General features: G+C 35.0%; 1 protein-coding gene across 1 annotated transcript; it reads right to left on the reverse strand.

Moving 5' to 3' along the window:
• Positions 1 to 1,779: 1,779 nt before the first annotated feature.
• Positions 1,780 to 14,680, reverse strand: LOC132750249 (replication factor C subunit 5-like). The gene is made up of 10 exons (XM_060740191.1): positions 14,597 to 14,680; positions 13,992 to 14,128; positions 13,521 to 13,600; positions 12,384 to 12,457; positions 11,657 to 11,816; positions 9,721 to 9,802; positions 8,891 to 9,020; positions 8,135 to 8,212; positions 7,041 to 7,095; positions 1,780 to 2,245 (listed from the first exon to the last, which is right to left on the reverse strand). The coding sequence occupies exons 2-10, from the start codon at positions 14,028 to 14,030 to the stop codon at positions 2,146 to 2,148; spliced, it is 798 nt and encodes a 265-aa protein (XP_060596174.1). The 5' UTR covers positions 14,031 to 14,128; positions 14,597 to 14,680; the 3' UTR covers positions 1,780 to 2,145.
• Between the last annotated feature and the right edge of the window lie 261 nt (positions 14,681 to 14,941).

A 14,941-nucleotide genomic window follows, 5' to 3' on the forward strand; every position in this document is an offset into this window, starting at 1 on the left:
TGACCAAAAAGTGGTCAATTGCTTATGAAAGGTTGTCATTTGTTGATGAGAAGTTGTCCATTGTTTATCGACGTACGATACATATTCATCACTGAGCTAGGGTAAAGTACAATAAATTATTGGGTAAATTGATTTCCAGGGTAATATTTTAGAAGACGAGATAAAATTGTTTTCAAACTCTGTACCTTATACCTCATTTTTCTTAATGTTCCAGTTTTTTTTTATTATTACAAATAGTGGTTAGTTATTATCGCATTGGGTATATTTATACGTTTTAATATTAATTTGTACAATACAGAATATATTGGACTGTCAAAAGCTTGAGAAACTATATTGGACAAACTGCTAGGGGGAGTCCAATATTGGTCTTAAAACTGTACAAGCCAAAATAAATGTTTTGCGCAAAACATTGTTAAATAGCTAACCAAACTTTATGTCAGTTACATTTTCTGAAAACAACTGTAACCAACTAATTGGGTATAGAAATATCTTATTCAAATGAAAAATTTGATTTTTTTAAAGTTCCATTGCAATCATCCTGGTTTGAATAAAACATTAGTTGTATTTTGTGTGAACTATACAAATTTAACATTTTCCAGGTAGGTTTCTATAACAAATTCTAGCTTACTTATTTCTGCTAGTTCCATTGTTAATAAGTTTTTGTGAATATAGTCAAAAATACTTTGTTTTCAAAATGGCTGTATATTTATATTTCACCAGTTTTTTTTTTACAATATTTAATAATTTAGTATTACACAAACTGATTGCTGCCAAAAGTTATACAGTAAATTACTTATTGTAAACTATATAGCACAATTTGTTATCATATTGACACACTTTATAGCATATTTTACTTGTTATGATATTGTCAAATATATATATACATTTGTACATGTGTATAATGTTGTAAATACATGTTGTCGACAAACATATGAGCCGTGTCACGACAAAACCAACGAAATGGGTTTGCGACCAGCATGGATCCAGACCAGCCTTCGCATCCGCGCAGTCTGATCAGGATCCATGCTGTTCGCTATAAGTTTCTTTATTTGTTATAGGGTCTGTAAGCGAACAGCATGGATCCTGATCAGACTGCGCGGATGCGCAGGCTGATCTGGATCCATGCTGGTCGCAAACCCATTATGTTGGTTTTGTCGTGACACGGCTCATATCTGTATTACAAATATATATACACGATATATTGTATTTAGATAGAAATAAAAACTCGTAAAAACAATTTTTGTTATATTTTATTTTCGCCCATGAAATTAATTTAACATACAAGTTATTTTAAAATCCTTCAATGCATGACAGTTACAGTCTGAACACCAATGTTGTGTAAGTTGGGGACGCACAGACGGAGGTTGTGATTTTAGTATGCCGCCCTTCGAGGTGGATGGGCATAAAAACATAACTGTGACAGTATATATATAATTTTTGATATAATATTTCCATATTTCATTAATCATATCTAGTAAATGAATGTATTTCAGTTTTTTTGCAAGTTTCTGCATCTTATTCCACAAACAATGTGTATTGCATTTGTCTGTGTAAAGTTGAAACTGTATATTTTTAGTTAAAGGAATTTCACAGTAAATTTATATCATAATTTTTGAAAGAGAGAAAATATTTTCATTTAAATGTGGTAATGAGTAAGGTTTTTAATATTGATAAATAAATAACACTCAATTGAATAACTTTCCCCATCATAAATTTGGAACATAGTAATACCGGCTGGAACCACGGCCACAGACAACAAAGTTATCCAAATATGTATATTCATATATGCCTAAGTAGCGCCACTGATTAACATGCATGTTTTTTTTTCTTCTATCAAAACCTATACTTTAACGAATGTCAATGCAAACAATAAATACCAGCAATAATATACAAGTCAGTGAAATTATGTACTTTTCATTATAACTAATTTATGAAAATATTTATTAAGTACTGCAGTACCTATATATACTACCCTTTATGTAATTTTAGTATCATTCAAAAAGTTATAATTAATCTGATTACAGTGTAGAGTCTGGTCACACTTTATGCATATAGAGCATGACCCTACAGTATCCTGATGGTACAGGCAAGTCACAAATTCTAAATCTTCTCTGGCATTTAAAATTATCAAACATTGTTCATGTATCATTTGGCTTCCTCCACGATCATATCTCGAGTTACTTGAAATGCTGCTATCAGTGAACTTAATTGTATCTTCTCATTTGTTCCCGATGACAGCCTGTATCTGAAAATAATGAATTCTTATAAACTGTATTGTGCTCACCACTATTTGTTCAAATTTTATGTCAAACCAACACTTTAGTCACATTGCATATTTCCAGCTATACTGGTCCGAGGAAAACTTTATATCCCTTTGCTATAATTTAGGTATTGAACAAATTAGTTAGGATGGATTGCTTTCACATATGAATTTGTTTGTTTGTTTCATTTTACGCCTTTTCCCAACAGTATTTCAGTCATATGGGCGGGCAGTTTCCTTACCATTGTTCCTGGAGAGTTACACCAGTACTAGACTACCTTCCTCCGTGCTTAACTACCAAAGCATCTCCTGGGGATCGAACCCAGGCCAGAGAGGTAACCGGATTAGAAGTCATCAACTCTAACCCCTCGACAACAATAAGAATCCAGTCACTTATGTATATTTTAAAGGCACAGGAAAAACTAAAAGGTCCATTCAAGACAGTGCCTTAATAAAGGTTTTCTATGAAAGAATTCATTCACTGTGCTAATGTTTTGAAACAAGCCTGAACATGTTTCATGAACCATAAATTGCATTTAGAAATATTGTTTTTGCACAATATCAGAATACATGTATTCACAAGGTTATCATAAATATTTACATGAACAAGAGGGCCATGATGGCCCCGAGGTCGTTCACCTGTATGTAGGCCCCCGCAGCGGGGCCAGTTTAAACCCCAGGACTTTTATTTGAACAAGCAAATTCGTTGAATTTATATCCCCCGCCGAGTACTGGTTATTATTAACACAACAACTGAAGACATGAGGCTTTATTTATATATTAATCATGGCATAAACAGTAATATTCTTTGAACTTGATAAATATTCAGGGCAATAACAGAGCCATAACTTTGTGTTAAATAGTAAAATCTGGAAATGCCAATGAGATGTATGCATACTACATAACTAATCAAGGGCCATAAATCTGAGTTATAAGTATCTGACTGGAACAAGGCGACTATATGCACATCTCCTTTTAGTATCCCATAAAGTTTCATTGAATTCCAGCCAGTAGTAGCAGAGAAGTAGCGAGGAAACAATTATTTTTCTATATGGATACTGCATAACTAATCAAGGGCCATAACTCTGAGTTAAATTGTCTGACCGGAACAAGCCGATGATATGCGCATCTCCTCTTGGTATTGAAGGTTCCCATAAAGTTTCGTTGAATTCCAGCCAGTAGTTGCAGAGAAGTAGTGCGGAAACGATTTTTACTCTATATGCATACAAAATAACTTATCAAGGGCCATAACTCTGAGCTAAAGGGTCTGACCGGAACAAGCCGACGATATGCGCATCTCCTCTTGATATTGATGATTCCCATAAAGTTTCGTTGAATTCCAGCCAGTAGTTGCAGAGAACTACTCCGGAAACGATTTTTACTCCATATGCATCTTGCATAACTAATCAAGGGCCATAACTCTGAGTTAAAGTGTCTGACCCGAACAAGCCGACGATATGCGCATCTCCTCTTGGTATTGAAGGTTCCCATAAAGTTTCGTTGAATTCCAGCCAGTAGTTGCAGAGAAGTAGCGGGGAAACAATTTTTACTCCATATGCATACTGCATAACTAATCAAGGGCCATAACTCTGAGTTAAAGTGTCTGACCGGAACAAGCCGACGATATGCGCATCTCCTCTTGATATTGATGATTCCCATAAAGTTTCGTTGAATTCCAGCCAGTAGTTGCAGAGAACTACTCTGGAAACGATTTTTACTCTATATGCATACTACACAACTAATCAAGGGCCATAACTCTGAGTTAAAGGGCCGGACCGGAACAAGCCGACGATATGCGCATCTCCTCTTGATATTGATGATTCCCATTAAGTTTTGTTGAATTCCAGCCAGTAGTTGCAGAGAACTACTCCGGAAACGAAATTCGGACGGACGGATGGACGGACGTACGGAAGGACGGACAACGCCAAAACTATATCCCCCTCCCGATTCCATCGGCGGGGGATAACAAACTTGGAAGACACCCATAAGATGTTTCATGATGTACACACTTATAATGAAAAACAATGATCTGCCCTCCCCCACCCCCGGCAGGGCCAATTTTATCCAAGGGCTTTTATTTGAACAAACTTGGTAGACACCCATAAGAAGATGTTTCATGCTAAACATCTAAGCTCTAGCTCATTGGGTTTTTTAAAAGAAGATTTTTTAAGTTTTTACTATACACATATAGTTAACAAGAAGCGCCGCAATGCGACGAAAACCAGGTTTTCAACGACCAAATTTTGATGTGACAGCGATCAATAGGTCAAAGTACACTGAAGTTATTGAGTAGAAGCTGAAAATTCTATTGTAAGCAAATGACCTTGAACTTGCTCCCAGATTTCTAAGTAGCAATCCAAAGCTGCCACTCAGCAAGTTTATTGTCAAAAGGTCAAAGCAAACTCAAGTTATAACATGAAAACTAAATACATTAACCTTGATCACAGACACCTGGGTAGCAATCCCAAGCTGCCTCTTGATATAAGCTACCCATTCATCAAGTTTGGTGTCAAAAGGCCAAAGCAAACTAAAGTTATTTAGTGGAAACTGAATTTCTATTTTTAATAACAGTGACCTTGACGTTAATCACAGACACCTGGATAGAATCCCAAGCTGCCTCTTGATATAAGCTATCCATACACCAAGTTTGGTGTCAGTACGCCAAAGCAAACTCAAGTTATTGAGCAGAAACTGAATTTCTATTTTTAGTAACAGTGACCTTGACCTTGATCACAGACACCTGGGTAGCAATCCCAAGCTGCCTCTTGATATAAGCTATCCATACACCAAGTTAGGTGTCAGTACGCCAAAGCAAACTCAAGTTATAGAGCGGAAACTGAATTTCTATTTTTAGTAACAGTGACCTTGACCTTGATCACAGACACCTGGGTAGCAATCCCAAGCTGCCTCTTGATATAAGCTATCCATACACCAAGTTAGGTATCAATAGGCTAAAGCAAACTCAAGTTATAGAGCGGAAACTGAATTTCTATTTTTAGTAACAGTGACCTTGACCTTGATCACAGACACCTGGATAGCAATCCCAAGCTGCCTCTTGATATAAGCTATCCATACACCACGTTTGGTGTCAATAGGCCAAAGCAAACTCAAGTTATTGAGCGGAAACTGAATTTCTATTTTTAGTAACAGTGACCTTGACCTTGATCACAGACACCTGGGTAGCAATCCCATGCTTACTCTTGATATAAGTTATCCATACACCAAGTTTGGTGTCAATAGGCCAAAGCAAACTCCAGTTATTGAGCAGAAACTGAATTTCTATTTTTAGTAACAGTGACCTTGACCTTGATCACAGACACCTGGGTAGCAATCCCAAGCTGCCTCTTGATATAAGCTATCCATACACCAAGTTTGGTGTCAATAGGCCAAAGCAAACTCAAGTTATTGAGCGGAAACTGAATTTCTATTTTTAGTAACAGTGACCTTGACCTTGATCACAGACACCTGGGTAGCAATCCCAAGCTGCCTCTTGATATAAGCTATCCATACACCAAGTTTGGTGTCAATAGGTCAAAACAAACTCAAGTTATTGAGCAGAAACTGAATTTCTATTTTTAGTAACAGTGACCTTGACCTTGATCACAGACACCTAGGTAGCAATCCCAAGCTGCCTCTTGATATAAGCTATCCATACACCAAGTTTGGTGTCAATAGGCCAAAGCAAACTAAAGTTATTGAGCGGAAACCAAAAGTTGACGCCCGCCCGCCCGCCTGCCCGCCCGCCGACTTCGGCATAACAATAACCCGGTTTTCGTTGAAAACCTGGTTAAAAACAATGACACCCCTTGGGTGCGGCCAGTTTTGACCCCAGGGTTTTTATTTGAACAAACTTTGTAGACACTTACTAGAACATGTTTCATGCTTAATATCTAAACTCTAGCTATTTGGGTTTTTTCAAAGAATACTTTTTAAGTTTTTGCTATACACATATATAAGGAAAATCAATGACCCCCGGGGCAGGGCCAATTTTCACCCCAGGGCTTTTATTTGAACAAACTTGGTAGACACCCATTAATTAGAACATGTTTCATGCTAAATATCTTAGCTCTAGCTCTTTGAGTTCTTTAAAAGAAGATTTTTTAAAGTTTTTACTATATACATATAGGGAAAATCAATGACCCCCTGGGGCGGGGCCAAATTTGACCCCAGGGCTTTTATTTGAACAAACTTGGTAGAATTAGAAGATGTTTCATGCTAAATATCTGAGCTCTAGTTCTTTTGGTTCTTGAAAAGAAGATATTTTAAGTTTTTGCTATATGCATATAGGGAAAATCAATGACCCCCTGGGGCAGGGCCAATTTTGACCCCAGGGCTTTTATTTGAACAAACTTGGTAGACACTCACTAGAAGATGTTTCATGCTAAATATCTAAAGTCTAGCTCTTTGGGTTTTTTAAAAGAAGATAATTAAAGTTTTTTCTTTCGGTTGCCATGGCAACCAGAGTTCTGTATGGAATTAAATTCTTTGAACAATTTTTAAAAGGTGACCACCAAAGGAACATTCCTGTGAAGTTTGGATGAAATTAGCTTAGTGGTTTATGAGGAGATGTCATTTAAAGTAAAAGTTTACTGACGGACGCCGGACGAAAAGCGATCACAAAAGCTCACCCTGTCACTTTGTGACAGGTGAGCTAAAAAGGCAATCAGTTATAACTACTTCTAAAATGAATCAACTTCTTTTCCATAAGCTGTTTTATATTTATAAATCTATTCTATCTTCGGTAAGAAAGACAAAAGTAAAGGTAAAGTGGTCAACTTACTCAACTTCTGCCATTTTCTCAAGGAGGTGAAGTCGAACATGCATTGGCAAATCCACTAGAAAACAAAGAAATAACACATTTACCATTTTTCATGCTATAAACAATTATAATTTCCAAGCTGACAAGACTCTATATTGCTGGTTGTTAAATTCAAGGATTTGGGTATTGAAATCCCATACAATAGCAACAAAGGCAATTTGAAACAGAACATATGTTGCTTTTCTGTTTTTTTTATGCCAATTTTAATACATGTTTTTGGTCATAGTTTATTACATACATATAGCAAGTTACGGGTTATTAGTTTGAAACCTTGATATACATAGACATGCATTTCCTGTATATTGGTTTGACTGGCAAACGTGAAAAACTATCATCATTTCTGTGCCAATAAAAACTTGTTTTCTATGTAACTGAAGATTTTAGAACATAAATTGATGAAATCAAGAGCAAAAGATAAAATACATTTGATATTTCAGTCCTACCTTGCTAGACACAGATGTTTTAACATGTGTTAAAATTGTTCATGCACAGATTATGTAATATGTTCCTATTTTTTTTTTTATTTTATGGTTGGGTTTTATGTGGCACCAACACTATAAAGGTCACATCGCAACTTTCCAGCTTTACTGGTGGGGGAAGACCTCATATGCCCCTGCATGCATAATGCATTATTTCAAGCAATAACAGGCAACTGAGTAGAACCACCAACTTTCTGTAAGCTAGCAGGATAGCTTCCTCACATGATAGAATTCAAAGTCCCTGGTGGGATCCAAACCCACAGACTAGGGTGCAAGTGGTGTGAAGTCAAAAGCCTCAACCACTTGGCCACAGATGCCCCTATATTTATATTCCGCGCAGTCTGATCAGGATCCATGCTGTTTGCTTTCAGTTGTAAGCAAACAACATGGATCCTGATCAGATGGCGGCAGGCTGGTCTGGATCCATGCTGGTCGCAAACCCATTATCTTGGTTTTGTCATGACGCGGCTCATATTCTCATTCATGCACAGACAAACAGATCAGGGCAAAAGAATACATGCATGTCCACTGATCTATCAATGTTGGAGTATAAAAAAGAAATCAAAATTCATTTACCTTTATGAACATACTGATGTACTTCTGTTAAAATATCTTGCAATGCCAATCCCTTTGCTGTTTTTAAATTCATTAAATCTGATAAAATGTTAAGGTCAATATGTGAAAGCTATGTCAATATATGAAAAAAAATATGCGAAAGCTTTATGCAAATTATTAAACAAAAATTGTAAATTTTAAAGAAATGTGTCAACTTCTTTACTTTATTTAAATGATATTTATGATGGCTAAAAAAGTATAAATTTCTAAGACTTCATTTTCAGTCTATCTGTTGTACATTTATGTTTCTAAAATCATGTGTGTATCTAAAAGTACATGATTAAGTATTACTTATTTCTCAGACCTCACTATTTCATTAGTGTTTTCTTGTAATTTATTTGTTGTACTTCGTAATAGGATAGTATATGAAATAATCTTAACAATTTGGAGTGGGATTTATAAAAAGACTGGAGTACAAAGTAAGCTATTTTGGTCAATTCACAAAGGGAGCCTCAACATCTTATTTTCACAAGGACAGCCTCAATGTTATTTTCACAAAGACAGCCTCAATGTTATTTTCACAAAGGGAGCCTCAATTCTATTTTCACAATAGTAGCCTAAATTCTATTTTCACAATGGGAGCCTCAATTTTTTTTTTAACAAAGAGAGCCTAATTCTATTTTCACAATGGGAGCCTCAATTTTTTTTTTAACAAAGGGAGCCTCAATAATATGCACAAAGGGAGCCTCAATTTTATCAATTATAACAAAAGGATACTGTTATAAGCAGTGGTAAAGTTTTCATTCAATATCCAGTACATTATATTTTCAATGTCTTTCCGTAGAGGATGTCCAACACACATATAAACACTATCTTCACTGATCTCATCATATGCCATAAAACAACTCTGAAATATAGATGCTCTAAAATGAAGATTCACTGTATTTATAATACAGTATGTTTGTAACATCGCTTTCATTGATTTTTTTTGTCGGGTTTTATGTCACCCAAACACAGTATAGGTCATATGGGACCACAAACTTTTCGTGAGCTAGCAGTATGACTTCCTCACATGAAAGAATTCCAAGTTCTTGTTGGAACTTGAACCAACAGTGGTTAGGGGCAAGTGGTTTGAAGTCAACAACCTTAACCACTAGGTCATATACAGCCCTGCCTTTCAGTGGATTATCATGATTTTTATATTATCTAAATTATATAAACACTGCTAATTTATAAAGTAATTTCTTTTTTTCTTTCTTTATTGAATGGTGTTTGCTGTTAAATAAATTTATAATAAAGGTTCCTGACAGGATAAATAGCATAAAATCTCTCGTAAAAATAATACTTTATTAAAAACACTGTAAAAAACATTTGACAAGTTTCCCTGCTTAACTAGTGAATGATGACCTTTGTTATGCAATAAGCAGTCCTGGCGTTAAATGAAAAATCTCAGAAATACAAAGACAGGTGACCAACTAGCTTTATATACATGTATGTTACCGCCAACAAGGATGAGTTTAAATAAAGTAACATTAGTCTTTGAGGGTAAAGAACTATCATGTAATACCTGTTATATATATGTAATACCTGTAATATATTTGTAATACCTGTAATATATTTAGAGATTTCCTCATATCACCGTTGGCCAGTGTAACCACGGCTTGCATTCCATCTGGTGATATATTTACACTACAAACACACAAAAACAGATTATAAGTACAGTTATGTCACCTTGATCAAAAATTCCACCCGTCCGCTCATAATTACGAGTAGAATTTAAGAGAACTTGATGCTGGACGAGTTGAAAAATATTGCCTGCACATTGGATTTAGAATGTACTCATCCCGCAGGACGAGTGACTCTGAAAATATTTTTCAATGCCTGAAAAAGAGTACAGTTATATCTAAGGGTGTAACGGTTTACCGGTATACCGATATATTGCAATATGAAAAAATAAATTTCGAACCGCGGTACGATTTTTGGAAAACCGGTATTTTATAAAAAATCATAATTTTCAATTAATTGCCTTCTAATTTTTATGGTGGCATATTTTTGCCACCAGATAACCATATAACTAAAAAGTTAATTATCAGGTTAACTAGTTAAGTAACTATAGTTAACCTCTTAATTAACTAGTAAATTAACTAGTAAATTATCAGGTTAACTAGTTACGTAACTAGTTAACCTCTTAATTAACTAGTTAGGTATTAGGTTAACTAGTTACGTAACTAGTTAACCTCTTAATTAACTAGTAAGTTATCAGGTTATCTGGTGGCAGAAAATATGCCACCATAAATTTTGTACAAATTTCACATAAAATCTTTAATTGGCAAATTTTGTTGGCGCCAACGTAAGATAAAAGTATCCGACAATTAGTACACTTAAAAGTCAATAAGCGGCCGCAAACTTTACATAAGCGGCCCAGATGTGAAGCTCACACGCGACTAGTTTTGTTTATCAAATTGTGTGACACTACTTTCTATTTATTCCTTACATTTTTATTAAGTTTCTACTAAAAATATTTACATATAAATAATAATATATAAATGTTACTCCATCTTTACATCAAAACATACACGACAATACGTATTGCAATATATTGCAATACGCTTCAGCAAAATGGCAATATATTGCAATACGGTTTTTGCTGTATTGTTACACCCCTAGTTATATCATCTCGTTTATGAGATAGGTGTAAAACCAAATGGTAAACAGCTCACAGCTGGATTATGTTACCTTTCCACAGAGCTACAAATAATTTTATAGAAATGTTGTGAAATATTTACCTTGTTTACATTACCTTATTATATAGCTAGCTTTTTAAGCAATGTGGTACTTTTTCACTTTTATTTATACTAAAGTCATATGGTAAACAATTTCAAAGGTGAACAGTTCACTTTTGGTTATATTACTGTCATGAAATGCATTGTGGCAAATTGTCCACTTTTGGTTGTATTTACTTTTTTATAGAGCTTGCTTTTAAAGCAATGTGGTAGGCTGTTCAGTTTTGGTTAGCTTTTAAAGCAATTTAGTAAAGATTTTACATTTCTTGTGAGACCTCATAGTTTCAATTCCTAATACTGAGATAAACTATTTTTAGACTGTTACGGATATTTCATATCCAGAAAAAATTGTCTTACTCTAAAATTTACATTTAGCAAGCTTTAGTCCTGTATTTCATTTTGTTTTTGTTGGGTTTAACTTTGCACCAGCATAGTATAGGTCATAAGGTGACTTTCCAGCTTTACTGGTGGAGGAAGATCTCAGGTGCTCCCTGTGCATAATTTCAGGTACCCAAGTAGAACCAACAAGGTCTATAAGCTAGCTGGATAGCTTCCCTACATTAAAGAATCAGAAGACCCTGTCGGGATTCCAACCCACAGCAGTGAGGGGGAAGTGATTTGAACTTTCAACTTTGAAGTCACTGACCTTAACCACTCTGCCATGGATGCCCTTCTCAAAAGTTTATAGTTGAATCAATCATTCACACAATCATAATATAACAATTTACATACATATTACATATAAAATATGAAAACATACCCTTCAGCTCTGATGACATGTTCGAGCCTCGGTACCATCTGTTCTGTAGACAGAGGAGCAAACCGGAACCTCGTACACCGAGACTGTAACGCTGGTATAATCTTTGACAGGTAGTTACAGATTATACAAAACCGGACATTATCTGTAAACTTCTCTATCACTGAAATTTAATGTTCAATCATTTTTAATAAACAGGTCAATATAACCCCCAAAAATGTATCATTCGTATTTCAGAAAATTCGTTTTTTATTTTTAACTTTGTTGTTCCATTACAGTTTCTGAAACAGTTCTTATTAGCCAAGTAGCTGAATCATCTTTTGTTGTTTGTTATTTTGGTCATAACTAAAGTTACAGTGATTTAGTTGTTTGTTTGGAAAATACAAGTTGCTACATTTATGATAAATTAGTTCATATTCAACACTTCTTCTTTTATGCGATGAGCCTCGAACATACTCTAAATCTGTTGTTGAAACAAGATACTTAGTCAGAGTAAAACCATGAGGCTTAGTGTGCCTTTAAAAATTAATTCAAAGTAGAAACATGAAAATATCAGTTAGAACATCACTGTGCTTGTACCTTTAGGTACATAACAAAGTGGAAATTCACTGAACATTGCAAGTTTTTCAAGAAAAATAAAGGAATTTAAGTAAATAGAAAAGTAAGTCATTTTCTGAACAAAATTAACTTGGGTTATTTCTAAGAAACACAAATATTTGATCTAGTATACCTCTCCTAAGGGAGTTCTGGGCATCTCTGGTCATTGCATCAGCCTCATCTAATATCACAAGTTTAAACCCCTTCCTGAAACAACAAACATAGGTTTAAACCCCTTCCTGAAACAATAAACACATGTTTGAATCCCTCCTGAAATAACAACACAAGTTTAAACATAGGTTTAAACCCTTTCCTTAAACAACAAACACAAGTTTAAACATAGGTTTAAACCCTTTTCTGAAACAAACACAAGTTTAAACCCCTTCCTGAAAAAACAAACACAAGTTTAAACCCTTTCCTAAAACAACAAACACAAGTTTAAACCCTTTCCTGAAAAAACAAACACAAGTTTAAAACCCTTCCTGAAACAACAAACACAAGTTTAAACCCCTTTCCTAAAAGAACAAACACAAGTTCAAACCCCTTCCTGAAACAACAACACAAGTTTTTGTTTGTTTGTTTGTTTCATTTTACGCCTTTTTCCAACAGTATTTCAGTCATATAGGCAGATAGTTTCCTAACCATCGTTCCTGGAGAGTTAAACCAGTACTAGACTACCTTCCTCCGCGCTAAACTACCAAAGCATCTCCTGGGGATCAAACCTACGCCAGAGAGGTAACTGGATTAGAACAACACAAGTTTAAACCCCTTCCTGAAACAACAATCACAAGTTTAAACTTTTTTCTGAAATAACAACCTCTACCTGTGCCTTACAATAACAACCTTTTATATCTACTTAAGCTTTTGATTAACATTTCAAAACCATGTTCATCATTAAGACATTTTGACATTGAAATTTCTTACCCTAAAATTTTTTAATAAACTGTTTCAATAACATGGTCAATAAAATCTATTTTTTTTAATTAATGATGTGCCCTCTTAATAAAAATTGTTAACACCTTTATATTTAACTATTTCTAGACATCTTCAGAGTTACTCCAAGTATCAATTAAATATTTCTGTTTTTTGGGGAAATCCTGTAATTCAAAACTTGAAGGCAAAACATCTAACACGTTCTGGGTTCCTGAATTAACATATGCTATGAACCTTTTTTACAGGTGACCCACAAAGCAAATTAATATATGACACATCTTAAATTAGTAAACCAAACTACGAAACTTAACTGTCAATAACATATACATGTACTCACTTAAAGATTGTCCTTGTGCTGGCAAAACTCAGAATCTGTCCTCGAACAATACCTATACCTCTATCATCTGATGCATTTAACTGAAAAATAAAATGAAAACAATGCGCTTTTCTCTAATTTGTAATTTGAATTCGGAAATATCTAGGGCTTTGATTATAACTGAATATTCGAAATGCCACCTACATTTCAATAAAGAACAAAAGCTGTCTATACGACAGCAAGCTTGACTATTCTAAGTGCCTTACAGGAAGAAAACGGGTATAACTCTGTTAAAATGTAACTTAAGTCATGTGACCTTCTGCAGGTAGCTCCACTTTTTCTATAGTTTTCAAACTTTTTGCGGAGAAGTGGCTTCTCCCTAAATTTGGACGTAGCTAGAGCTCAGACATGAATAGAACCGTCAACCTTTCATAATCTATGAGCTTTTCACTTACATCAAATTAACTTGTTCACAAAAAAACAAAACCATACCTCAAGGACCATCGAATGAAACTCTGAAGGGGTATACATCTGTTTAGCTACAGCCAGAATGGTGCTGGTCTTACCAGTACCTGGTGGTCCATAGAACAGTAAATGTGGAAGACGATTCTGTGATACAAACTTGTTTACTGAAATGAAATCAAAATTAAACTAATACTGTGATACAAACTTGTTTACTGAAATGAAAACGAAATCAAACTAAAACATTTTGCTGCTTCAAGTTTCCTTACTTAACAATTTTAACAGCTAGTGGTTACAAAAAAGAGGTATGAAAACATGCAGTCTAACTAAACTCTATACCATTGACTTCTCAAGGCTAGCACGGCCTCAAATTGGCTGGGGAGAACAACAATTAAGTTATTTACTTACAGATAAAGTTATTAACAGACAAGATATCTATATGGATAAGCAAAAGTGACCAAATATTTTGGGCATATTAAATGGACCCGACTCAAATTCTAATAGCCACTGGTTTGAGGACTACTGTAACATTTAATATTTTTAAACCAAAGTAATGCGTGTACAGACATAATTTTTTCCTCGACATTAAAACAAAATGTAAAAGCAGCTAATGATTTCAATTAAATGTCACCTACTAGTTGAAATGATGTCCTGGTGAGAGATAAGATCATCCAAATTATTTGGCCTGTACTTCTCTACCCTGAAATACAAAACAACTGAATAAACCACTGAATAAATGAGCCGCGACATGACAAAACCAACATAATGGGTTTGCGACTAGCATGGATCCAGACCAGCCTGCGCATCCGCGCAGTCTGATCAGGATCAAAGATGTTCGCTTACAAACCCTATAGCAAGTAGAGAAACTGATAGTCAACAGCATTGATCCTGATCAGACTGCGCGGATGCGCAGGCTGGTCTGGATCCATGCTGGTCGCAAACGTACTATGTTGGTTTTGACATGACGCTGCTCAAATTGT

The sequence above is a fragment of the Ruditapes philippinarum genome, unplaced genomic scaffold, assembly GCF_026571515.1.
Source record: "Ruditapes philippinarum isolate M1 unplaced genomic scaffold, ASM2657151v2 ctg11213_1_1_1_1, whole genome shotgun sequence".
NCBI classification, from domain to species: domain Eukaryota; kingdom Metazoa; phylum Mollusca; class Bivalvia; order Venerida; family Veneridae; genus Ruditapes; species Ruditapes philippinarum.